General features: G+C 31.7%; 1 protein-coding gene across 5 annotated transcripts in view; it reads left to right on the forward strand.

Moving 5' to 3' along the window:
- Positions 1–24,385, forward strand: part of LOC143432257 (uncharacterized) — a 110,282-nt gene extending 85,897 nt beyond the window's left edge. For 3 of the 5 annotated variants that reach the window (XM_076909031.1, XM_076909032.1, XM_076909028.1), the window contains 6 exons: positions 7,765–8,043; positions 10,462–10,785; positions 14,505–14,842; positions 20,335–20,739; positions 20,829–21,281; positions 23,785–24,385. In XM_076909031.1, coding sequence (XP_076765146.1) covers positions 7,773–8,043; positions 10,462–10,785; positions 14,505–14,842; positions 20,335–20,739; positions 20,829–21,281; positions 23,785–24,042 — 2,049 coding nt within the window. In that variant the 5' untranslated portion in view covers positions 7,765–7,772 and the 3' untranslated portion in view covers positions 24,043–24,385. Of the gene's footprint in view, positions 1–7,764; positions 8,044–10,461; positions 10,786–14,504; positions 14,843–20,334; positions 20,740–20,828; positions 21,282–22,234; positions 22,342–23,784 lie in introns of those variants that run through there. The other 2 variants (XM_076909033.1, XM_076909030.1) reach the window with 2 other exon arrangements.
- Positions 24,386–26,292: the final 1,907 nt, after the last annotated feature.

The raw sequence follows: 26,292 nt of genomic DNA on the forward strand, positions 1-26,292 counted from the left end.
TGCACACTAAATACACAGATTTGACACACATTAATTACAATAAAGCTTGTGATTATAAAAATCGTAGGTACGTGAAATTTTGGAAGATTATTGTAAAGGGGAGACCTTCCTTTACATAGTTATCAAAAATTTGTTAAATTTCGTAGAATTCTATAAATTCTATTTTTCTTAAAAAGAAAATATAGTTCAAAGTTGTGAAAATGAAAACACGTACAGTTTTTTGAATTCAACTAGTTTTTGTTAATATAAAGTTAATTCTCTTTAAACGCATGTATTTATTTTAAATTAAATTTTAATCTAAGGATAAACTCGTTTCGCTATCAAAACATTGAACGATTATGGTTATTCGTTCTGTTTGATATTGCTCGTGGCTATTGGTTGGAACGGCGATGGTTCGAGCTAAGTCAGTTCGTCGAGCAACCATTCTAAAAAACGCGAATGGTATGAATGGAAACAGTCGAATTACGCTATTGGATAAACATGTGAGAACTAAGTGGCTGCCCCCAAACTAAAGGTCTCAGGTACCGAGTTTTTAAGAGGCAGGTTAACCAAACCATAATATATCGAATTCTAGCGAATTAATAATACTATTAACAGATTTCATGGCAGAGTTGTTCGTAAAGCGACTTGAATAGTTGGGAAAAAGAAGAAAAAATAGTGGAGATTTAATACTGTTGATAATGAAATATGATATTCCTGTGGCACCTCTCGCATACGCTCGCGACCAGCCTGCTTGAGAATACCTATCCAGAATTTTTTAAAAATTTTAAACTTAATTCACGAAATTTAATACTTTTTGCTTCTAATTGGTCTACTAATTATCTGTATTTACATACTGACGATATACTTGAGTACTATATGAATAGAAAAAGAAAATACCAGAAAGCAATAACTCTTATATCGATAAGATAAAAACTAAAGAAGGGAAGTTTACCATACTGTATCAGCTGATCCTCAACGACATGTATTTCTTATAAATTATATTTCAGTAACTTTTGGAGAGTACAGTAATAGTTAATGACGCTTTCGACAAGGTTTTGGTACATGTGCCTTGTGGTGTTTCGTATTTTTTAAACTAACTAACTATGGATGACGAGATCTTATAAAGGTTCGCCGGTGGGTGTGTTCTTTAGCTAGGACACGCAGATTCGTCATTGGACATTCTACGAAAGGACCCTATTCAAAAACCATATGTTTTCGCCCCCAATCGATTTTGTTTAAACTTTGCATATTTGTAGATCTATATGTGTCTCATCAATTGCCAGAGTCTCTATCTGTCGGGCCTTTTAATAAGGGAGGGGGAGGGGGTCAAAGTACGCATTTGGCGAAAGCTTTCGGAGGCTATAACTTTTGATTAAAAAAAGATATCGACTTGAGTTTGGCGTCAAAAAATCACAAAAAAATTAAGCTTTCGAATGCTATATAATTTTTCTTTTTTCGGAATTTTTAAGTCACATTTTATGCTTTTTTCTAGTTTTCGGGTTAGTGAAAAATTGCGAAAAATTGCTATTCCCAAAATAGGTATCCCTAGATTTTAACAAAAAACTCAGTATAGGAAGCTCATTTTATGCTCTTTAAGTGGTATAAATCTTACCCTGGGGAAACTTTTTGTTTAAAAGTTATAACATAATATTCGTGTCGATGCGCAAGCTGTGGACGCGAAATTCGAGCAAAACAAATGCTTTTCTTAACATATTGTGACTTATTATTAAAATTATTATCATCGGAGATTGAGATTATTATTGTACTAGAAAGAATTCGTTTTTAAAAATACTTTTTAATTTAATGTTACTTACATTTTTTAAATAATATTACACGGGACAAAATTAAAAGACAAACTTCGGCAATTTCTCGTCGCATAAATAATATTAATGAAGATGATGATGCAATAATCACCATATGGGATGGTACTTATGTTTATTTGCATAAAAGTACGAATTATCGCTTCCAAAGAGTGACGTATAGTGGTAAAAAAAAAAAGAACTTTTTAAAACCGATGCTGGCAGTAACTACGAATGGTTATATATTGGATGTTTTTGGTCCAAATAAATTGTGGGCAGCAACAGTATCTGATGCAGATATCTTTAGATTTATTATGAATACCGATTGGTTTAAGAACTTTTTCAAACCTGGTGATATCTTCATTCTTGACAGAGGCTTTTCCTACGTAAAAAATGAAATACTACAAAATAATTACAAAGTCGTCATTCCTGCCCTGCTAAAAAAAGGAGTTAAACAACTATCAACCTCTGAAGCAAACGAAAGTCGAGTATGCACCAAACAAAGATGGGTAGTAGAAAGTGTAAATAGCTCACTTAAAAGATTTAAATATTTCAAAACAGCTATAGCTTCAGAATGTGTCCCAAAATTGTTTGAAGATTTTAAAATTGCAAGTGCTCTTCACAACGCATACTTTAAACGAATATATAGTGATAATGATGATCCAGAAGTGGCTTCAACTTTATTAAAAGACCTAAATAAACCAAATATAATGCAGCAAATTGTAGAATGCGAAGGTCTTGTAAAAAAAATAAAAAACTTTGAAAACATGACATTAGAACATTATGAAAACTTCCCAGCCTGGACATTAAAGTGCTTAAAATCGTTCACGGAATCATATCAATTATCACTTGCAAAGTCGTATATAGCGGATCACTTGCTTTCTGGAAAGTACCAATTTTTTATCAGCAAGGTAAGCTATCTTCCAGACTTCAGCAAATATGGATTGGATATTCAGACACCATTGTTCATAAAAGCTAAATTGCAATCACGACACTGTGATCAGAAGCTTTATTCGATATTCACTTTAATTGATATCGCACAGCCCACAATTACGTCTGTCAGAAGTTATTACTGCCAGTGTAGAAACGGAGCGAGGACTGTTGGTTGCTGTGCTCATGTGTTAGCAATAATATGGTACCTGGGATTTGGACGATACAGTGATCTATCAGCACCAGCTAATTTTTTAAACATACATTTTCTTCATATAAGACCAACATCGGAAGATACAGAAGATGAAGATGAATAACATACAAAAGAAAAAGGACATCTAGAAAAAGAGGAATAATGTAAGTAACATTAAATTAAAAAGTATTTTTAAAAACAAATTCTTCCTAGTACAATAATAATCTCAATCTCCGATGATAATAATTTTAATAATAAGTCACAATATGTTAAGAAAAGCATTTGTTTTGCTCGAATTTCGCGTCCACAGCTTGCGCATCGACACGAATATTATGTTATAACTTTTAAACAAAAAGTTTCCCCAGGGTAAGATTTATACCACTTAAAGAGCATAAAATGAGCTTCCTATACTGAGTTTTTTGTTAAAATCTAGGGATACCTATTTTGGGAATAGCAATTTTTCGCAATTTTTCACTAACCCGAAAACTAGAAAAAAGCATAAAATGTGACTTAAAAATTCCGAAAAAAGAAAAATTATATAGCATTCGAAAGCTTAATTTTTTTGTGATTTTTTGACGCCAAACTCAAGTCGATATCTTTTTTTAATCAAAAGTTATAGCCTCCGAAAGCTTTCGCCAAATGCGTACTTTGACCCCCTCCCCCTCCCTTATTAAAAGGCCCGACAGATAGAGACTCTGGCAATTGATGAGACACATATAGATCTACAAATATGCAAAGTTTAAACAAAATCGATTGGGGGCGAAAACATATGGTTTTTGAATAGGGTCCTTTGGTGAGGGAAGCGGTTATCGAAGATTATTGGTTAATGTAAATTCTGATAAAGTAACCGCCTCAAACCATCGGTCACCCACAGGTACTGAGAGATTCCGCGTTTCCTAATCTTGACCATGGCAAGCAATAAATCCAAAAAGCGCCTCGACTTGGTCAATAGAACAATGACACAAAAGATTCAAAGTAAATGACAAAGACCTTTAGTAGGTATGTGTAGTAAATAATAATTAACTCGACTTTCGAAAGTAGTGGGTTTTTGGATATTATTCCTGCTTAGGACAGCTGCTTGCCAAATGTGGCTATATTCGACGAAACAATGGACGAATCGACAGTTGCCGTTTTATGAATTGGCGGACCTGGCTGAACCTCCCTTTGCTTTAGGCTATGTTTAAAAAAAAATAAAATTTAATGGGTCTTAACACTGCCGATAAACCTTTAAAGTTAATGTTCGTAATCGTGTTCACTTTTTTAATAAGAAATGTTTTCTCTTTTGATAGCAATCAGATTTCAACTTGTCTTAGTATATAAAATCAATAAGCTTTTAATAGTTTTTCAAAATTTTTGAATCTCGATCCGTTGTGATTCTTTTTTCAACCCTTTTTACATATGTTGGTATTTTAAATACATTAGAGGCTTTTCGTGGTATGTATTTATACATCTTACGTTTTAGGTTTCATTTTCAAAGAAAAATGATTACGAAAACCTGTGAAAATTCTTTTATTTTTTTCTTCTTTTTGAGCTATACCAAACCACTAGTTTTGAATTTGTCGATCTCGTCTGTCCGATTTTCTTTTCTTCTATTCTTTCTCAAAGCAGTTCCCTTCAATTTCGAACACAATTCAAACATACAATTGAAAATAATTGATACAGAAGGTTATTTCATTTGAATCGTTCAATTCCCCATTTCTATCCGTCGTTAAGAGGTGTTAAAAATAAAAAAAATTGATGTAATTGAGCTTCTTCGGCCACCATTTATTTCTTATAAAATATTTAAAGTAATGATGGTCATCCACTAATTATAAATAACGATAGCATCATGATGATATTTTGGTTTTAATTTTCAGTCCTTTTCAGAAGCAATTCTTCAACGATAAGCGAAGAAAATTATGTCTTTAAAGAAAACGGTAAAATTAATAAAAATTATATGTAGTTAGTCATCCCATCTTGTACGTAGTCTATACGTAAAAGATATGTGGTTGCTATGCCATAGTTTTTTCCTTTTGCATAGTCCGATAGATAAACATTTTCATACTTACATTCTTCAATAGTTTATGTATCTGAATTTTATCAACAAGTTCAACTTATTGTAATTTTAATATTTCAGTATTGTCCTAAATTACTTGTACATAGTATAATAACATAAGATAGTTTATACTAACATCATTTATGGAATTAAGTAGATTTAACAAGTAAAATATTGGTATAGGTATTTTAACAGGTTATGAAAAATTTTAAATTCTCGACGAAAGTTCTTTCGCTTTTCGCAGTTTTTGATGGTAAAGATCGTTTGCTTTTTTAAATCCGCCAAATTACAAAGTCGACCTTAATAGTGTGTGTATTCGATGGTTGTTTTTGCTCATAGGGGCTCTTTCCTATCAGTGAATTCAGATTGGAGTTTCATTAGGTTTCACGATAAAACTCACAATAAATTCAATTTTTAAGTTGGTGTAAATCTATAAGTTATTAATCTGTATTCTGTAATGATCATTATTTAACCATCAGTTGTTCGGTTCCGATATCGAAATAGTCGCTACTAGATTATCGAAATTATAACAAACTCGAATTGAGAAAAATTAAATTTTGTTATCATTTTCACTTTTTGTTGATAAGATCACTTGCATAATAGATCTGTGAGAGCAAAATCTGTAAAACTCATAATTTGCACTTCAGATAAATAAAGACGGTAACGCAATGTGCGTGTGCGTGTGTGTATGTACATATATATTCGTTGTATGTGCACAACAAATTTGGTATTTGGTCATGAGTTAGTTAGTACAAGAGGCTAAGATCAAAAGATAACATAGTATGATATAATTTAAATATTTGTTAATTAAAAGGTGCTTACCAAACAATTATGGAAGTTTCTTAATCCTCTTAAAAAGTAGAAACTTTTTGATCTGTATGATACATATTATACATATAAAATTGGTCAGATCATAAGAATATGAGTAAACGTAACTTTTTTTATGTTTTCTCAAAATAATTCAAATCACTGTGGTTTAATCAAATACTAAAAATACATTTGAATACTAAAAATGTATAGAGGATGTTGAGCTACAGGTGAATCGAAATGATGATGAAGTAAGTACGGAGCGAAGTATTCGAGTAAACGAGGGATATTCTATAATGACAATACTGCATTTCTGACTTCGTTTCCGAAGAAAAGAGCTTTGAATATTCTTCGCGCGTGCAAACCAACATAATTTGAGGTTTCGTTATGCATTCCACTGTTTTATAGATTTGTGGGCACTGGCATGACGTGTGGCAAGAAAGGGTGGAGTGTAGTATGCCTTAGAAGCGCGAATGGTGAAGCCAAGTTGGAATTTTCTTAAGTCAGATTTATAGTAAGGGCGTAAAGGGCGTCGAGGACTTGAGAGATATCGTTCGTACAGACTTTCACCATTAGAAGAAAAGAATCATAGCACCGTTATTATTTCTCAATTATTACAGATTGAGAACATTTAAAATCATATGTATGAGAGAATTAGAAAACCTATGCTGTCCTTTCTATTTGCTTGAAATCAGATAACTGTTTTTCGAAACGGCAAAACTGATCAGGTCTGGACAGAAAAACCAAAATCCACAATGTCACTGTCCTGGCCATTCATTCTCCTATTTCAGTCTATTACTATCCTATTGTACAGTCTAACCGTAAAGGACGATTAATTTTCGGACCGAGGAAACAACGGAAGTCGCCCTTGTAGGAGGAGACATACGGTCATTATCTGTTCCTTCCTGTCGACAATCATCGATACATTATGAACATAATAAAATATAGACGTCAAGAGACATCGTCAATGTCACGTCACTTCGAAGATAGATTTGATCTCAACCCTCATGGAATACGAATTGCCTTTTGGTCAGATCGGGGTTCATCCATGATAGAGGATTCTAGAGGCAAGAAATCGTAATCTTTCAAAATAGCATCTGGACACCGTTAAATAATCAAGTGTAATCGGTTCATCCCTTCCCAGGAGAGCCATCTGCCCCTTGTCTACCGAAGCTAGACGTTAAACAGGCGCTATTACAGATCCACTCCACTTTGGCTACCAAAATGCGTAGTGCCGAGATCTTAACTTGCTCTTGGAGCTCGATACTATCGTTATTATCAATATTTCGATATCATCTAACTCTACATTTTGGACTACAACGTGTGCAACTGTTCTAGCCATGTCGTGGTTCTCGTATTACAAAGATATATAACACGATATCTACGAAACTGGAGATCCTCCTGGCTCCTCCATGCAGGAACTGTCATTTTCAAGAAATTTTGGAATCTCTTTCCTATTTTTGAAGTCTTCCTTTCTAAATGTACATTCTAAATGAGGAGGAGTGGAAGAATGTTAGCTGCTTTATCAATCGCTGAATTTGATGGAAAAAAAGAATCGAATCCACTCCATTTCTTTTCCTTCTTTTTTTTTTAATAAACGCATTTTTTACAGTAACTTCTTAACGACGCAAGATAGAAGAAAGTGTTTCAGGCAAATATTATTCGGCTTCAAATGGTATTATTCAGTTCAAATGATTCTCAGCCCCTCTGCTCTTATTTAGGGTTAAAAAAAGGTTAAGCACAGGGGTTTAGGGAATTTTCGAAAAACTAAATAATTAATAATTTCTGTAGATAAATTACGAAAAACTTGTTAAATTGTTTATTTTTCATAAACATTCTTTTTAGTTAGTAATGTAAAGTTAAGTTGGTTCTTTTTATATTATTTGTTTTATCGTTGAAACCTATCGTAATTTTTATAATTTTTGTAAGCGTGATTAATTGTTGTTGAATAATAGCGATGACGAGAGTATGTTACATTGATTAATAAACTAACGATGAAATGTGATGTATATTTGCAGTTGGCGGCATGAACCGGCCGTCCAAGTCTGTGACTCAAGCGAAGAAAGTAGCCCCACCGGCTGTACCCGATGTATTTCGACATTCTGGTTCCTCGTTTGGTTCCGCTGGATATGCGAGCAGCGAAGATAGCTGTTTCCTATCTGGAAATGGACCAGGCGGAACAATGGACGAGGGCTCGTATGGCGTGCCATCTGGAAAGAGTCCGGGACCTATTTTTACGCATCCCGGTTTTGCTTTCCCATCGATTGTCGGCAAATATGCTCATGCCGAGGATCAAGGTAATAAAACCTTAATTATACGCACAAAGTGCCAAATAATTGAGAACAAGCTTTACTCCGTCAGAAGAGAATTATAATATTCGTTTCTTTAATCAAAAGTTTAAAGGATAAATCAGGAAAAATATATAGTATATTTGGAAGGAAATATAATAAAATAACTGTTAATAAACGTAGGTTCTAAAACATTAGTATTTTAATTAGCGTAAGTGATGTTGTTAGTAAGACATTATCTCACTAGCTACATGTGTTTAATATATCTTTATTCATTTCAACACACATTTCGAGACGTTTCCTCATAGAAGCATGCACACGTTGAAAAATCTTCGACATTTTTCTCTTCTCTTAACACCAGTTTTCGATTTGTTATATCACGTCGTTGTGATAAAAAAATGTGCCTTACGTCAAAGCTAACTGAAAAAAAAGAAGAAAAAGAAAAGAAAGAGAAGCCAGAAGTATTATATGTTTGTGGATTTAGAGGACGATAAATAATAAAGAAATTTTAATAAAACAACTGGTTTGCAGTACGCTATTGTTTTTAAAATGGAATGCAGCCATGTTACAGGCCCGTGACATCTTTAAGAGTTTCTAATAGTTTATTATTGCAAGCCGTTACAAGCTCATAGTAGAAAATATCTCTGGAACTAATGATTTCTGAATAATGGATACTAATATTCGACTGAATAGTGAACAGAAAAATCAAAACTACGTGATTTTAACCAAACGACCGAGCTCGAGTTTAATCCAGGATGACAGAGACAAGAAAAAAGGAAAAAAACTGATGACGGCTTAGTGTCCTTAAACCGAGAGTTTTAGTGAAAAACACACAGAAATACGCTCTACAGGAACAAGGATGCGAATACAACGAGTTATTCCTATAGAAACTAATTCACCCGTGAAACGCGGCTAACATCGCGTCGATTATATCCAACATCCACAAATCGATTCACAGCAAACCGGCTAAAGGGCTAAATGGCCAGAACCGGTTATGTTCTATAATTCTGGTGTATAATTTCAAGTCCATAATAGATTTTCCCCGGCCTCGATTAATAGACCCTATACTTGGATTATAAACGTTAAAGGTTATGATTTCAATATATAAATATTTATTTTCTTACATAATCTGTTCTCTCGGTTAATAAGATGCATCGTGTGTTAGTTGGATGACATTTTATTTGTTTAAACGTTAATATTCACTACATCGGATCCATCATTTTATTATTTTGCAATTTGGACCGTCGAAAACTAGTGGATATTAAGTTTGAATAAATATAAATTGAATAAGTTTTTCAGATTTTTAACTGTATATCGGGATTTGCTCACGTTGTGCATCGCACCGCGTCCGCGTCCGCGTCCCATTTAACGGACCAATATCGACGACTAGCAAAAACAAAACTACACTCACTAGCAAGTAAATCGACTCAGCTTAAACCGACCCTTCCTAACCGTGACACGTATGTCCGTGTACTACTATTTCTTTTTAAAAATAGCTATTCACATATAATTTTCTAATCCTTAGTATTATAATAAGATCAAACATCGAAATTTAACTGACTGATAACTTCACGAAATAAGTAGCGAATACGTAGTACTAAAAATAGTAAACATTTAAACCAAGTTCCTTGTAACTATATGTTTCTACAAGTTTGTCTCCAATTTTTATGGAATGCCGATGAATTCAAAATTTTTTTTGGAAAATGTTTGCTCATTCTGTGGGAAAATATTTCAAATTCTGATATACTTAGACATGTAAGATCATAGAAATAGGCAACAAAATAGGTTAATAAATTTAATTTGATGCATCCGATACACAGTTGGCATAAACTTCGTCTTATTCATTTCAAGTTTTTTGACCGAATACTAATAATGTAATTCTATATCATTTAGGAATCTATTAGTTTTTATACATTTATTTTTTTTTAATTTGCACCACAATATCTGTAACAGACACTAGCGTTATTTACAGATTCTATTAAATACAAGCTCGGTATAAAGATCATAGTTTTGTTAAATATTCGGCAAATACTGTTTTAAACAACGCATGATTATATATCTTCAGAAGGAAAATATTTTCTCTTCGTAGACACTTAACACGTTAAGCCATGAAAAATTAAATAAAAAAGATTTAAATTAGAATAACATTAACTGTTAGTTTAGTCTGGCAATCAGTACGCGAGAACCGACACACGCGGTGGTATAACGTGAACCTAAAAAAGTGTAACACTGATTGGTTCGTAGGGACCGACGCCGGCGTGGCGCTTAACGTGTTAAATACGTGTAGAAGGTTTTTAGAAATCACGTATAGTATCCCGTAGCAGCGATAAACTGTTATAAATATTAACAGGATTAATTCTGAATCAGTTAATTTTTTATAGTATCTATAAAGGATATTTAGTGGAAAATATTGTTTGTTCTTTTTAGGAATCGATATGACTCAAAGCCCGGGTAGAGATAGTCCAGGTAGTTCAGGATCGGGTTCTGGTTCCAGACATTCTACTGCTTCATTAGATTCTGGAAGAGCTTCCGGATATCATCTAGGTCCTAGAGGACCTGGTGCTCTTACTTCATCACCCAGGTGTTCTATAAGCTCACTTGGTAGCCATCTTGACAGACCGGCGGATCTCGACGTCGTTCATGCTTGGTTAACGGAAATCCAATACGAGGAATACTTTCCATTGTTTGCTTCCGCTGGTTATGACCTTGCTACCATTACGCGTATGACACCGGAAGATTTGACAGCAATAGGTAAGATTATTTCATTTATTTTCTCAATTTACTTTTTGCAAATATACCAAGTTATGACATATGCCGCCAACGTCATAATCATATTAACTGACATGCTCTTAAAAGAATTCCAAGAAAGAATAGTAAACGTAATTAGGTAAATTAATTACTACTTTCTAATAGACCAAGAACTTTTAATCTTAAAAAACATGAAAAAGTATGCATAGTAAGAATTTGTACAAATATTCCTATATTGGACTGGTAAATGGAACATGAATAGTAAACAGTGGGAAAATTGTTTTAACTTTATCAGCGGTATAGAGATGGTTTAATCGAATATTGATTTACTAATACATACTAACTAAAGTTTTCAAGCATTATACAAAATAATGATAACCTACAAACTAACCTATTATACAAACCTGAAAACTGTCCCACCATTTTGTGCATGATGGAAGGAAATTTATAAGCTACCTCGAATACTTCGAATTACTCACGATATACAGTTTAAGGTTTCATTATAGCTTCTGAATCCAGCAGTTAATCATTAAGGGTAATTTTTGTATAACTTGAATCTATTTTCCTCTAAAATGAGTGACAAATTTTTACAGCTGATACTACGCCCGAAAAGCACCAAAGGTTCATATAGTCCTAGGACCGATTTGCAAAAATGGTAGAGGAAATTGGGATTTTTGTTCTTTTTTCAGAGAAACAGCAGTTTCACTCATATTATTGATTAAATCTTCCAAACCGTTAGTCCTACAAGAAAATGAGAAACAATATTGAAAAGAGCAATAACTTATCTCAGGAGGCAACATTTGTAAATTACGAAAACTTCGATCTCCTATTTTTTGGTAATTACTTTTGGACCTGAAGGACAGCAACCAGAGATTTTCTCACCCCTATTGGGCTCTCTAGAGCGGCGAGTACGACCTTTTAAGTGTAATATCTTGATTTCTTAAGTGTTATATTTTGGCTTCTGGAGTGTAACATCTGCGATCACGGCCACTACCCGGCTTGCCAAAATCGGTGAAAAAACCACCCATTTCTGTGGCATTTTACGGATTTCCTTTAGGTTTAAAAATTAAATTAACCCTTTGAATGCTATTATTGCATGAACAGTTCATCTGCAGTTTTCATCATTTCACATAAATTTTTTTGCTTCCGTGCGGCGGAATAGAAAACTGATTAGATCATCAGAAACCTTACTGACTAAGGAAGTTTTTGTGAAATTTGTTGCCCTCCAGGTCTAAAAATAATTACCTAAATAGGGGACCAAAGTTTTCGTAATTTACAAAAGACCCTATTCAAAAACCATATGTTTTCGCCCCCAACTAATTTTGTTTAAACTTTGCATATTTGTAGATCTGTATGTGTGTCATCAATTGCCAGCGTATCTATCTGTCGGGTCTTGTAATGGGGGGGGGGGGGGGGGGGGGGTTGTCAAAGTACGCATTTAGCGAAATCTTTCGGATGCTATAACTTTTGACTGAAAAAAAGTATCGACTTGAATATTGTGTTAAAAAATCACAAAAAAATTAAGCTTCGGAATGCTATATAATTTTTTCTTTTCTCAGAATTTTTAAGACATTTTTTATGGATATTTCTAGTTTCAGGGTTAGTGAAAATTTGGGAAAAATTGCTATACCCAAAAAACGTATCCTCGGTTTTAACAAAAAACTCAGTATCGAAAGCAAACTTCGGCAACTTCTCGCCATATAAATAATATTAACGAAAATGATGATGCAGTAATCACCATATGGGTTGGTACATTTATTTATTTTCATAAAAGTATATAACCATTCGTGGTTACTGCCAGCATCGGTTTTAAAAAGTTATTAATAATTCGTACTTTTATGAAAATAAATATAAGTACCAACCCATATGGTGATTATTGCATTCTAATTTTAGTTAATATTATTTATATAGCAAGAAATTTCCAAAGTTTGCTTTTTAATTTTGTCCCGTATAAAGAGATAAGCGTCGCATGAAAGACGTGATCAACTGTCAGATAATAACAACTGTGATTGGTTGACTTTCGGTTGACTTTTCTTTTTGCACTGTCTAAATAATCCCAAATATGTTCAATAATATTTAAATCAGGACTTTTGTCTATTTCTGTATCTTCCAACTCTTGCAAGTAACATTTCACAATTCGTGCTACGTTTTTATTATGCCGTTTATAAAAACAAATGAAAACCGTTATTCGGATAAATTGTTAAATTGCCTCAGTCTTGAAATATCATTGCACTATACTGTTTGAATTCTTTATTGAATTTTTTAATTATCATCCATGATCTGATATATCATAATTTGAATCATGGACTGGTATACCGTGAAGAAACACATTAAGATAATAAAAATACGCTAAAGGAATTCGTATTCTATAAAACGTATGTTTAGAAAAATTCCTTCTTTTCAATCCGTATAATCATTCAGGCGAGAAAATTGTTTGCAGTTCGATAAAGAAATTCAAGAAAACGAAGTCTGTAGAAAACGTACGTACACGAAAACCTTCGTGTCGCTGTTGAAATCGTTTGGTCATAAACATGGCGTAATTCCTACAAGTGTGACTAATAAACAAATGAATATCAGAATAATAAAGTCAATTATTGTTATTAAAAAAACAAAATTTTTGCACAGAGGTAGAGCAGAGAAAAATATTCGACATACATTTTGTTTATATCATAAACGTGCATCCACCATTGACGAAATAGCTCGTTTAACATTTATAAACAACAGCTATTGCGAACTGCGAAGGAAAGGGAAATATCTAAAAACAGCATTCGTTACAAAAAATTAGGACCTAGATTATATCCGATACCAAAGATTATTTGGGAAAATATAAAATCAAACTAAAATAATAACTAATAACGGACTTCTACTCAAATACAATGTGTTAAACAAAACAAAAGAAAGCTAAAAATTGTATAAAATATTTTACTTAAACAAATTGTACATTTAACGTAGAGTCGCAAAAAAATTCAATAATAATAATATTATAATTATTTGCATTATGTATGAAAAGGAAAACATATTTAGAGTGATCACGGTACTTTATTGTATACTATTCAACCTCCAGAACACTTCTGCTGACATAGTTAAAAAGTTGAATTGCAAAATCGCATGTTTTAAAAAAAGAATCTATCTGTTCAAACAGTTTTCAAAGAATCTATCACAGTGTTGTACACTTTTCTAAATTATTATTTTTGCATAAATTTGTGTAGATACATTTGTGCATCATGAGGTCACATCTCGAGTACGCATCTTCGAAGAAATATTATATTTTGTAATATAGACTAAGAACAGAATCCATAAATCTGTAAATTCCATCTTAAAGATTTCGGTAAACTGGTGAACCGAGAATGGCCTGTAAATGGCTGAAATCTTATTATATATCATCGTTATGAATTTCATGAACTAAATCCGCTTACGAGATGATTAACGAGATGATGCACGTGATTTTAGGATATATTGCTTCTTATTAAAAGGGCTACATTGATCATTATTTCGTTCTTTTTCATGTATAATTACGCCACATAAGTACCGCCACTGACATTTATATAGAAAATAAAACTTTTTATGTCTTCGAAAACTGAGCTTTATCACTAATTGTGAACAAAGGATGAACCTTCTATGTTTCTAATTCCTCTAATATATCGCGATCTATGGTATTTATTTGGCTATTGGAAGAAAAATTAGCTAATAATCTGAAAGTTTAAAATTCGATGTATTTTCAGGGATTAAGAAGCCTAATCATCGGAAACGTTTGAAAGCGGAAATAGACAATTTGAACATAGGAGATGGCTTGCCAGAGCATATCCCTGGTTCGTTGGAAGAGTGGCTCAGACTTTTACGGCTAGAGGAATATCTCGGTGCTCTTCATCAGCAGGGTATGCGTTCAGTTGAGGATGTAACAACTCTCACCTGGGAAGACCTTGAAGATATTGGTATCGTGCGTCTTGGCCATCAGAAAAAATTATTATTGGCCATTAAACGAGTGAAGGATATTCGTGCTGGTAAACGTATACAACCGCTTGATCTTGCACGGCTACCGCCGCATCCTGGACAAACACAGGTAAATAAATGGATATTTTGCTGATACTCCAAGTGTTAATGTACACAACATTCTCACTGCACGCTAAGAGCTAGCTCTTATATATGCATATTTTTATTTGACAAGATGATGAAATATCTTGCCGACTTATATAAAAGTTTTTATTTATACATATATTAGTATAGTAAATGTTCGATATCGTTATACTCGTACTCAGTACAAGCACAAGGATATCGTGGAATTGTAAGAACAAGTGTTTATCGAGTCAAACGTAAGAAGAGCGATAAAATTACATATTCTTGACGTGTTACAGTGCTTTATGGGTCTCACGATTGACTGTAACTAATGAATGTTTCCTTGCTTGAGCACGGGCATGCTTGCGATGATGCTCACACGATTCGCATATCTTTTATGTAGTTTAAACTTCTCGAAGGCACAGACTTCTATTCATCTGTATGCAGTTGTTGTTTATGCGCGATGGGAAAAAATAAATAAAAGACATATATTTTAGGAAAAGGATCCAACCTCTAAAATCAGATTTTTATGTCTTCTGAATCAGATTTTTATGTAGTAATAACCTTAAAAGTATCAAAATGATTGATGCGATTTTAAAGACAAACACTACTGCACGAAGTATTAATTCTTCTTTTTCGTCTCTTTTGTTCATTCTACAAATGTTCAATTCCTTTTCATGATGTCGTAAACACAATTTCAAGACAAACGTTGCCTCATTATGAATCTATATAATTAAAATATTTCTATGTTATGTCTCTAGCTATACTTAAACTTATCATAATGTTTATCATTTAAAACCATGAGAGTTTGTTCTTCTCTCGCATTTTTAATTATATAAAATACATAATGACAAAAACGAGAAAGTAGTTGAAAAAAGTTGAAAAGTAGAAAGGTGTTAAAGCGCAATTGACCATTATGAGATATCTTTAGCTCTTCTATCCTCATCTCATTGCAGTTCACTTTTTTACCTTATTCTTTACAGTATGTTAATTAGTTTTTATTAATGATTTGACTAAAGCGATTGATTAATGATTGAGATTAAAATAACACAGTATTTGTAATTACGGTAAAGAATTTTTAGCAATTAATTGATGAAATAGAAAGTTATACAACACCTTACTTAAAAGTTATATTTACACTTGAGAATCTCCTCTTACAAAGTACTATTGTTTAGATAATCGAAATAAGCAAACAGCAATTTTAATTATATTAAAATATTATATTAACTTTAAAATGTTTGAGTTTTGAACTGCCATGTAAAATTCTAAAAGAGAGATTTATCCTAAAAAAACGTTTTTATTAAAAAAGTTTTTAAAAAAATAGGTATACATTATATATATATATTTTTTTCTCTTTACCATATTATCGCAAAAAAGGTAGCAACAGGTAGCTTTTACATGAAATTTACTTTTATTAGCACATTCGTGAGCGGGAAATTTTTAATACTTATTACTAATAATTATTATATATTTAATTAATACCAAGTACCCGCGAAAATAATGAAATTCTGGAGCTGGTTGTCGCAAACTTGTACATATCATTAAAGCAAGGATAAAAATTATAAAATTTATTTTGAAATATCAATGTTGCAATAATGTGTGTTGCTTAAGAAAAAAAAAATTATCGGACCTGAATTCACATCTGCGGTTACGAATATGTTAATTATGTGCGGTGAATTGCCAACTACTCAACACTTTTTTAATTGATCGTTGCAAGGGGGGCTAGTCACATGTAGAGATGGCGTGAGCTGCTGGTTATCAATTATAAGTGTTTTTATTTAGACACATTCGTGTCTAATCGCGGTGTATTTTTAGTGATTAAACCAAAAGTAATCTATTGCCATTTATCACTGTATAAGTTCCCATATGAAGTGTGCTGTTATAAGATGACTAATTGTATATTACGAAAAATTAATTTTAACGGTTTGATACTTTTTTTTCAAATTAAGAAATCATGTATTATTTTAACGTATATTGTTTACAAGTTAACACCAGTTTTTTTACATTAGTATAAATGTCGATAGATTAGTGTTCTATTTATCAACATACATGTATGTATACCTATAATTCTTTCACCGCGGCCCGTTGCTCATCGCGTAACGTATAATAACATGTGCTGCGGTGTGCACACGCTGCAGCATCAGATTCGATGAAATTCAATATATACATATATTTTTTTTATATGACGACATAAAAAAAATAAAAATGCTAATGATTTGAAAAGGAGGAAAAATTAAATAAGTTTCCGTACACTCCAGGAAAATTGATTAAGCATTGTAAATTTTGTGAAAAAAGAGTTGAAAAATAAACGATTTCTACGTATTTATATAGGAAAACATAACGTTTATCATTGGCGACAAATATAAAGGTATACATTCATTTTTCAGCAAATAAAATTAAAACATAACCAAAACGTGATATAAGTTGCCTACGTATTCAGCAATTTGTCAACAACAATTTCGTAATTAATAATTAGTCTGTTGTAGTCTACTGTAGTTAGCCTATTAGTCTATTATTTAATTGTTCTTAGAATCGCACACTTATGATGGGATTACAATTTTTGTGATCTTTATCGTATCTATGGCAAATCTATTGTACAGTACGATGCGTTTTATTAACAGTTTGTGCAATTTTTCTTAATGATTTCCTTCTCTTGCTAATTTTTATTTTTTTAGGAAATATACACGATATGAATTTGTTTATCCGCTAGCACGCAGGAAACTAACTTGTTCTTATCTTTAGAAGGACTGTCTCAGACTTATTTGTAAACACTTTGTAGACTTCTTAGAACTAGCCTGTTGAATTTTCTTATATGCAGAAATATTTTTGTTTATGTTTTTTATTGTTTTTGTTCTCAGTTTGCTTTACATATTGAGTGTTAAATACACGTTGGCTGAATAGGCATGCTTCGAATATTGCACTAGGTGCCGTTTGATAACTCGAAACATCACCCAATTCCTGATAATTTCTGTCTAAAGGCTGATAGAAACTCCTGATAAATTCCCCTAGTAATTCTTTACTAAGTCTGATCAATTCTGCCTAAAATCTACAAAATTTCTTTATTCAATACTTTGCAGCCCCACTTCGGACCCTTTTCCCAAGTGACTGGCCCATCAGGTTGGCAACAGGCCAAATTTCCTACTTGACTAACTTCAAATCATCCTCTTCTATTTTTAGCTTTGTGGTTGCTAATAGACGAAATTTTGGCAATAGCGCAATTTGGAATCGAGTCAAGTTTTATCATCTTAAAAATATTTGAAATTCTAAAGACCCTTTGGAGCGTGACTTTATAGTAACCTTGATTAAATCGCTGAGGCAAGGCGAAACCCTAATACATGAAATTACTTCAAGTGTCATGTATTGATCGGTACCGGTTTACTAAAACTGACAAAAAGGTAAAACTCCATACATGACTGACCATACCATAAGGTTGTCCCTATGTTGTTCCAAATATTAAGAAATGAATGTGTTTGTTTTTTTTTCACTAACAGTAAATGTAATGTTTTTCCATATAAATACATGAAAATTATTTATTTCTAACCTACAATTTAAAAAATACACAATGTTTAATCAATTTTCGTGCTCTGTGCAGACATTTTTTTTTTACTATATGTGTATCTTTAATAATGACATAAAAGAGGGAAAAAATGAAGTATATTGATATTATACGTAAAAGACGTAACATGATTTTAAATTTACTTTATAAATAGGTATGTCTATGTAAGCTATATTGAAATTACAAAATATTTCAATTAAGGCTAAAAATTGCGACCAGAGCGAATAAATTCACTCTAGATCAATAAAAAAGTCACAATTATAATCGATTGTCAATAAAATTAAATCACAACTGTGATCATGATTCTGCGATCACTCTGATAAATCTTACTACTAGTAGTTTTAACACGCCATTTCCAGCCATATGTAATTCAAGGAAATTGGAAAGAATATCTTGGGGGAAGGGATGCGATACTTACATTTATTTTTTTAAACGAGTACTACTACTTTTTCCTTTTTATTTATAGATAAGTATTACTAAATACATTGTTAATAATTAGTTTAATTCTTCGTCCTCTGGCCATCATTTGCGTTTTGTCATTTAATGGTATAAAGAAAAAGGTATTTCTTTCAATAGGTACTACGCAATATTAAATTTAAATGAGTATGCTACAATGTAAAACTTTTTGTGAAATTTTTACAGGAAGAAAGTAGTCAAAATTGAAACTTTTTGGATTTATAAGTTTGTAGAAACTTCCTCAGTGCAGCTCCATCTGCCTTAAGAGTCTTAGAGCTAACACACCTATGCTAACTACATTCATTCTACCATCACATTAATATTCAACGTATAAATCTAGAAAATTCGGAGATTGATTGTAGAAGTTGAAATATGAGTTCAGAATGAGGAATAACATAATTTTGTCAAATATTTTCTCTACAAAAATAAACGTGGAACAGGCCAGTTTAAAACACAAGGATGCAATTGTTCTTTAACCCAATAATTCATAAATAATGTATTAGAGAATTCTCACATTCTAAAAACAAAAAGAGATATAATTAGTTATCGTCTATTCGTTGAAACTTACAAAATTTCTAATCTATATAAATACTTAAACTTGACGATTATTTAAAAAAACCTGATACATATTGTGGTTATTACAAAAGTGATTACATGTGTTAAATGTCCGTCAGAAAACCTATACATAATTCAGTAAAAAACAGAATTATGTACAAAGTATACAGCATTGTAATAAAAAAGTTTTATATATGACAACATTTTTTGTTCTTAACTTGCGAATTTGTAATTATTTCAATTTTGGCGATTAATTACGTTTTGCTAGAATTTTTTTGTTTTTAATTAACTATTGTTCTTATCATTTCATTTGACTCTTTATAATCGTCCCATTTCTGTCAAAAATTCGAAGACAGAAGATTTTCCCAGTTTCCAAGATTTTTACTTTGACTCTTTCTACTTTAGAAATCAGCATCATCAAGTCTTAAAATATAAAGTGGATATTTTCTGTGGATATCTTGTAATCAGCACAGTGCAATATATAGACAACTCTATACATATTTTGTATGCACGCGTGTGTTTTGTAAAAATACTTTTAAATATAAAAAGAGAAAGATAATGAAAAAATCGTTCTTTTATATAAAATTCTATAATTGATTTAGTAATTTCATTCTTACGCGAGCTCTTTCGTGACGATATAAAATTTTTCGTAATCCATCTCAAATTTTTCATTTATCGTTAAATTTGAAAATCGTTTTACCACCAATTATAGAATTACACAATCTATTTATTCTTATTTCGTAATTTAAGTTAAATCTTAAAAATTTAAATTAAAACATCCTATGTAGGTTATGATACATAAATTGTTATTAACTTAATAATCCTAAAAGGCAAATCCACTACTGATAAGTAGATATATTTTTGACTAAATATCATGTAATGATACTACCTAACCTCTTGTCTATTGCAGTTGTTTTCATATTTAGGTTAAGTCAACAATGTGTTTGCAGGATGTAGTTATTCAACGAGGAGGTCCTGATTTACCGTCTCCCGACGAGGATTGTTCCTCGCCTGTTTTGAGATCTTTCCAGAGAGGAGGTAGCGATAATACATCTGGAAGTGCATGGAGAAGTATGTACGCTGCTTTGCCAACCGATTATAACATCGTTGGTCGAACTGGTTCACGAGGAAAGTCTCTGGAGAGCTTAGAAGATGCACCTCTTGGATATCCTCCATCGCCAGCACCTTCTACACATCCACAACCAAACGAATGGCGCCCACGAAGCTTCGAAGATGGCGATTTAACTCCTACAAATGATACTTCGGTAGTAGACGCGGGTGGTGGAACTCTTCCACGACCAAGACACTGTCTTGTTCGCCCACGACCTGTAGCTAAGGTAATATGCAGTTTTTTTATTCAATTTCATTTCAGATGTATCAAAAGATAATGATTATTGTCGTTGTTATTCATCATCTCATGGTATAGGTTACCGCGACTCCAGGACAATTCAAGTCATTGCCTAGGGACTTTGATAATAAGTATCAATTAACTTACGGACTTGAAAGTAGTCCACATCTCCCGAAACGTTGTCCTCCGTCTCCTCCAAGACGTCAGAGCTCCAGAGACAACAATGGGTCTAATGTTGGGGTTGGTGGATCAGGAGTTAGCGACGTAGTCATAGATTGCAGCGGACCAGTACCAACTGCTTCTTGCGAGGAACATCATATGCATCATCATCAGCATCATCACTTGATGCATCATCCGTCTCCTCCACCACCCGCACCCGCACCAGTGCCATCCACTTCGCCTCAAATGAATCGGCCACCCTCTTCCATGTCTCGTTCTTGGGGTAGCGTCAGTGTCAATGTTAATGAGGAACATGAATTAATAGCATCTCTAGCTCTTCAACACCGTAACGGATCTGATGCTAGTTTTAAGGTAATTTCATTCAAATTATATTTTACACTATATAATAAATTTATTTATTTAAAAATAATACCTTCTTTAAATGAAGCTTCAGTAGCTAGTTTTCCAAGAAATGTTTCATTTGTTCTTTCTTTTTACCTGGAAGAAATATACATATATAAAGAGATGAAATAAAGGGAGGGGGCGCAAACTAAGAAATATACATATATAAAGAGATGAAATAAAGGGAGGGGGCGCAAACTATAATAGTACCCAATTTTCTTCGATTACAATATGGGATCTGCTAATATTAGGGGGCTGCTCTTTTCCAGTCATCTGACAGCGATTACGTATTAAAACACGGATAAAAGTTATAGTATTGTTATTTAATGAATGTTTTTTCTGTTGGTGTTAAACGTAGCTATTATTAAAAGTGATATTCAAGAATTTTGGTTTTTACATACCATTAATACATAATTACAATCTTTTAACTCATACTTTATATCAATTTTCGGTGATTGTTTAGAAAACAAATGCTATTTTCGATTCCGATGATTTTTATAATATGTTTCATCAGACTGTTTTAGTGTGCGAGATATTTTTAAAAAATTGTTATCAATCAGTACAGTGAATTCTGACTGTAAGCGTGCGTTTGTGAGAGCATCGGAGAGAAATCCATGAGAGAATCGACCTACTAAGTTTCAGTAGCCATAAAGTGACTTACGTTATGTTATTACGTCACTTATGTCGATGCGTACGAAGCTTCCATTCGAAGAATTCATAATGAACTCTGCCGATTTAATTTATTGCAATAATAGCAATCGTTTTTTGCAAATATCTCGAAAACCATGAAGGACCGCCGTTTATATGTATAAGAAAACGTTGCTTAAAGCGTTAAATTCTATAAATATCTAAAAATCATTAAAACCTCTGAGGATTCTCTTCATAACAATAGTTATTTTCTAAAGTACCTCATTTTTTTTTAGATAATTGTAAATCTGGATACATAGCTACATAATAAGGTAGTGTCGGCGAATGTCAACATTTTACTGTTAACATATTTAAGATATTGGCTGTATATATTATGTACAAATTGGTTTTCAGACATTTCATTTGGGAATTTTTAGTTTTATAGTTTTATATCTCCCATCTATGAAATTGATACTAGATATTTTATTAGCTTTAATATTTATTTTAATTTATATAATATTAACTAAACAAATTATACAATTACATAATAATATTTACTTTAATTATACTCAAATGAGAATGTATGTAATTAAAATTACCAGAAATGGTTTTGTGTTTCAATATAATATACTATAACACTGTAAATGTAATAAAACAATTATTTTATCATTTTTCTACTAAAGCAATTCAAGTTCTGCTTTAAGCGGTAAAGTTACTGAAAATTGTTGAGGAAATTTGATTAAAAATTGTATTAAAATAGCATATAAAAATTATAGACGATTTTAATGTGTCAACAAATGAAAAAAATTTATTTAGCATGGCTGAGTTAATTATTTAAAAAGAAGAATATTGAAATTATAACTTTAGTTATAGTATATATTTTTTCTGAAAGTATTATTAATTAATTTGTACATAATTCCAATTTGCAAACGAATATATAATATATGTTGTCATTTTGTCTTACTGCATTTCTCGAATACTTATATATTTTTTAACAGAAGCAAGTTCATAATTATAAAAATTTTTATTCATTTTGTTTGTATATACCAACAAAAGAAATCTAATTCTTACAGTTCTAATGTTAGTTATAAGTGTGTTTAATATTGTGTTTAATATATATTTACAGATAATAGATTATTTTCTATCAAATTTTGTCATATTAATGTTTTTACTCGATTGTCTAGCTTTAGTCATTTCTCCACACTGGACATACTTCTTATATTATCTCTCTAAAATAACGATTTTATATATAATTTATAGCAGCGAGTTTAAAACTATGGTCCGCGGATTCTTAAGGGTTCACGTAGCCATTTCTGTGGATTCGCGAAACAATTACGACATTAACTTCATATTAACATCCTCCAACTTTCCGCTTTTATTCAAATAACTCATTTAATAAAAATCCTACATGGTCAAGACCTTTTCACAATACATTGTGTTGTATTACTGAATGAAATGTAACAGTACAATACTTATCGTCCCCAATGACATAAAATGACAATACAGTGAGGAAATATGCAACAAGCTACATATTATTTTTCACCTTAATATATGTTGCGTATACAATAAATATATCAAATTTTCGAATAGAGGTATAAAGTGTATACGTAAGTATTTGGACGAATTGTATAATGTTCATAAATATTGAAAATATATGTAACATTTTTTTCAACAATTTTGATACGTTTTGGTATTATTTTCAAATTATCGCGTTTAAGGAGATTATAGAAATTATGGATATAATTGTTATTCGTTTATGCGTTAATTAAATTTTTGGATATACAATAGTTTATCGCGTATTTTGTGCACTGTACAGTATATTAATGAATTAATTATATTTTTTCAGTCAAGTTCCAGTACAGAATCTGATTCATTACCATTTGCAAATGAAAATGCTGGTACAATAAAACAGAGAGCTGCACGTGCACAAGAATACGCAAGCAATAATACTACCAACAACATGCAGAGTCATGGAATAAGTCATCATAGTGGTGGTAGCGCACCAGCTGATGTATTGCACGATATTGGAAACATGCTTGCAAATCTTACCGATGAACTTGATGCTATGCTCGAAGAAGAAAAACGTCAAGGCTTGAATTCGTAATCATTGCTACCTTTGTTGAAATGCTTTTTTTTATAATTATTATTACTGTCGTTACGATGAATAATGCAAACTTAGCGACAAAAATCGATGACAAAAATATAATTTTCTTATTTTATGATGTAGAACATAGTAGATTGTGTGCACATACAATTTGCAACATTAAATAGGAAGAGTGTTATGTATGAGCTCGAATTTTAGCTTGCGACTTTACAAATAGTCATTTTGAAACAAAAAATGTTCGATATCGGTTAAATATCAAACTATGTTTCAGTATATTAACTTACAACAATATTCCGTTATAATCATATAATTTAATGTAGTGGATTGTATTCTTTATACGGTACAGTATGCTTTTTTTTATTCCTTCCTTCTCTATTTGCAGGACAAATTTCTTATTTTTCTATCAAAATATTATAAAATTTTTATGAAGTTTCCAGGGAACTGAATATTACACAACGTCTGCAATTTTTATCAAAAATAAAAATTTCGAGTACTTATAGCAGTATGTTATCAAACAATATAAAAACTACAAACGTTTATCTGTTTTGTATTGCAGATGTTTTTACAAGAAAATTATATTATGTTGCATTTTTACACAAACCATAGTTGTGCAAAGGAAAATGTATTAAGATAGAATCATATATACTAAATACATAAATATATAATAGATGCCCCCTTATATGCCTTACAATAAGAAGACTGTATAGTAAAATGTTGGTGTAGCCTAGTTCTTAAAACATACTTCTATTTGTGTATCGCAAAGAGTGCTCCTTTTTCTCTGGGAACTTCATTACTACCAAGATATGTACATTCCAACTAGCGTATTTCCTTTTTCACTTCCGTCCTTTGCTAAAAAAATAGCATGTTAGACTGGGACCTTTATAACAGTTGGAACTGTTAGACATTTTGAGATTAGTACGGTAAAAATTCCCTTTTCTAGAATAAAATATCATTCAGCCAGCAATGTTGAGGAATAACATATTATTGAGTCAAGCTGTTTTGATAACGAATCATAATTATATATATAACTATATTGTGGTGCAACTTCTATACGAGTTTACAATAGTTTATATGAAAAAATTTACATCTTCCATTATTTGAACTTGTTGTCACAAGACCTGTGAACGAATAAATATAAACATTTAATTGCCAAGTAAATTTCGAGATTATACAATTTAATACAAAATCATACGCACTGTATACAAATTAACATTTTATATTTATTATCAGCGGTGTACGTAACTCACTATTGTTATATGGTGCACAAGAATAACATATGGAACGCAGAGTATCCATGTCTACTAAATCAAAGTAATCATCATAGTAGGATCTTGTCAATAAAAGGTGTTCAGATTTTCTCCAAATTTAAACATTACACTTACCTATATTGATCTGTATTAACATCTGTGCATAAAATTTTATGCATAAATTTTATACATGAATTTTCTATACAAAAGTTTTTGTACACCTGTGTATGCATATACATATACATTTATATATGATTCCTGATTATTTTCTGGAACATATATTTTATATACATATATCTATTCTATTTAAACTTTGTTTAAGTGTTTTGAAATTTTTCTTCTTTGAATGTTATGAAACTTGTTTCATTCCATTGTTCCCAATATTCTCAATATAATATATTCACATAAATAGTGTGCATTTTTAACTAAAATTGAAATTCTAAAGAGTTTTAAATTTACCATATAATTAATATCTGGAATTGTCATATATAAACGTATATAAAATTTCAGCGAAACATTATTAGTAACATCATACACAATGAATTCAATCATAATATCTTTATTTCAATGTATCTTATTTTTATTCATAAAAATAATGATTTGTTATACATATTTAAATATAGTTACATTCTACCATTATAGAAAGAAACTGTTGTAGGACATATGCAAGATTTTGAAATATACATCAAACATAGGTTAATCGATTAAACATTGGAGCTACATTATTGTGGCTTGCAGACTTGTTAACTACTGTAGGTACATAGTGGGTATACATGTATTGGTTTAAGCAGTGTATTTAGGGAAACTGTATTGAGGTGCTGCGTATTTATTTTGACTCTTTATTCTTACTGCATGTTGTTACATACAAGTATTTCATTAGCATAAATATTAATATCACACAGATCGGTGTAATTTCAAATGCTGATAAGAGAAGCAAAATGTTTTATACTAGTAGCACATTGTCTTTATAACATACAACTTGACAAACACAATGGAAGGTAAC

The sequence above is a fragment of the Xylocopa sonorina genome, unplaced genomic scaffold, assembly GCF_050948175.1.
Source record: "Xylocopa sonorina isolate GNS202 unplaced genomic scaffold, iyXylSono1_principal scaffold0076, whole genome shotgun sequence".
Classification (NCBI taxonomy): domain Eukaryota; kingdom Metazoa; phylum Arthropoda; class Insecta; order Hymenoptera; family Apidae; genus Xylocopa; species Xylocopa sonorina.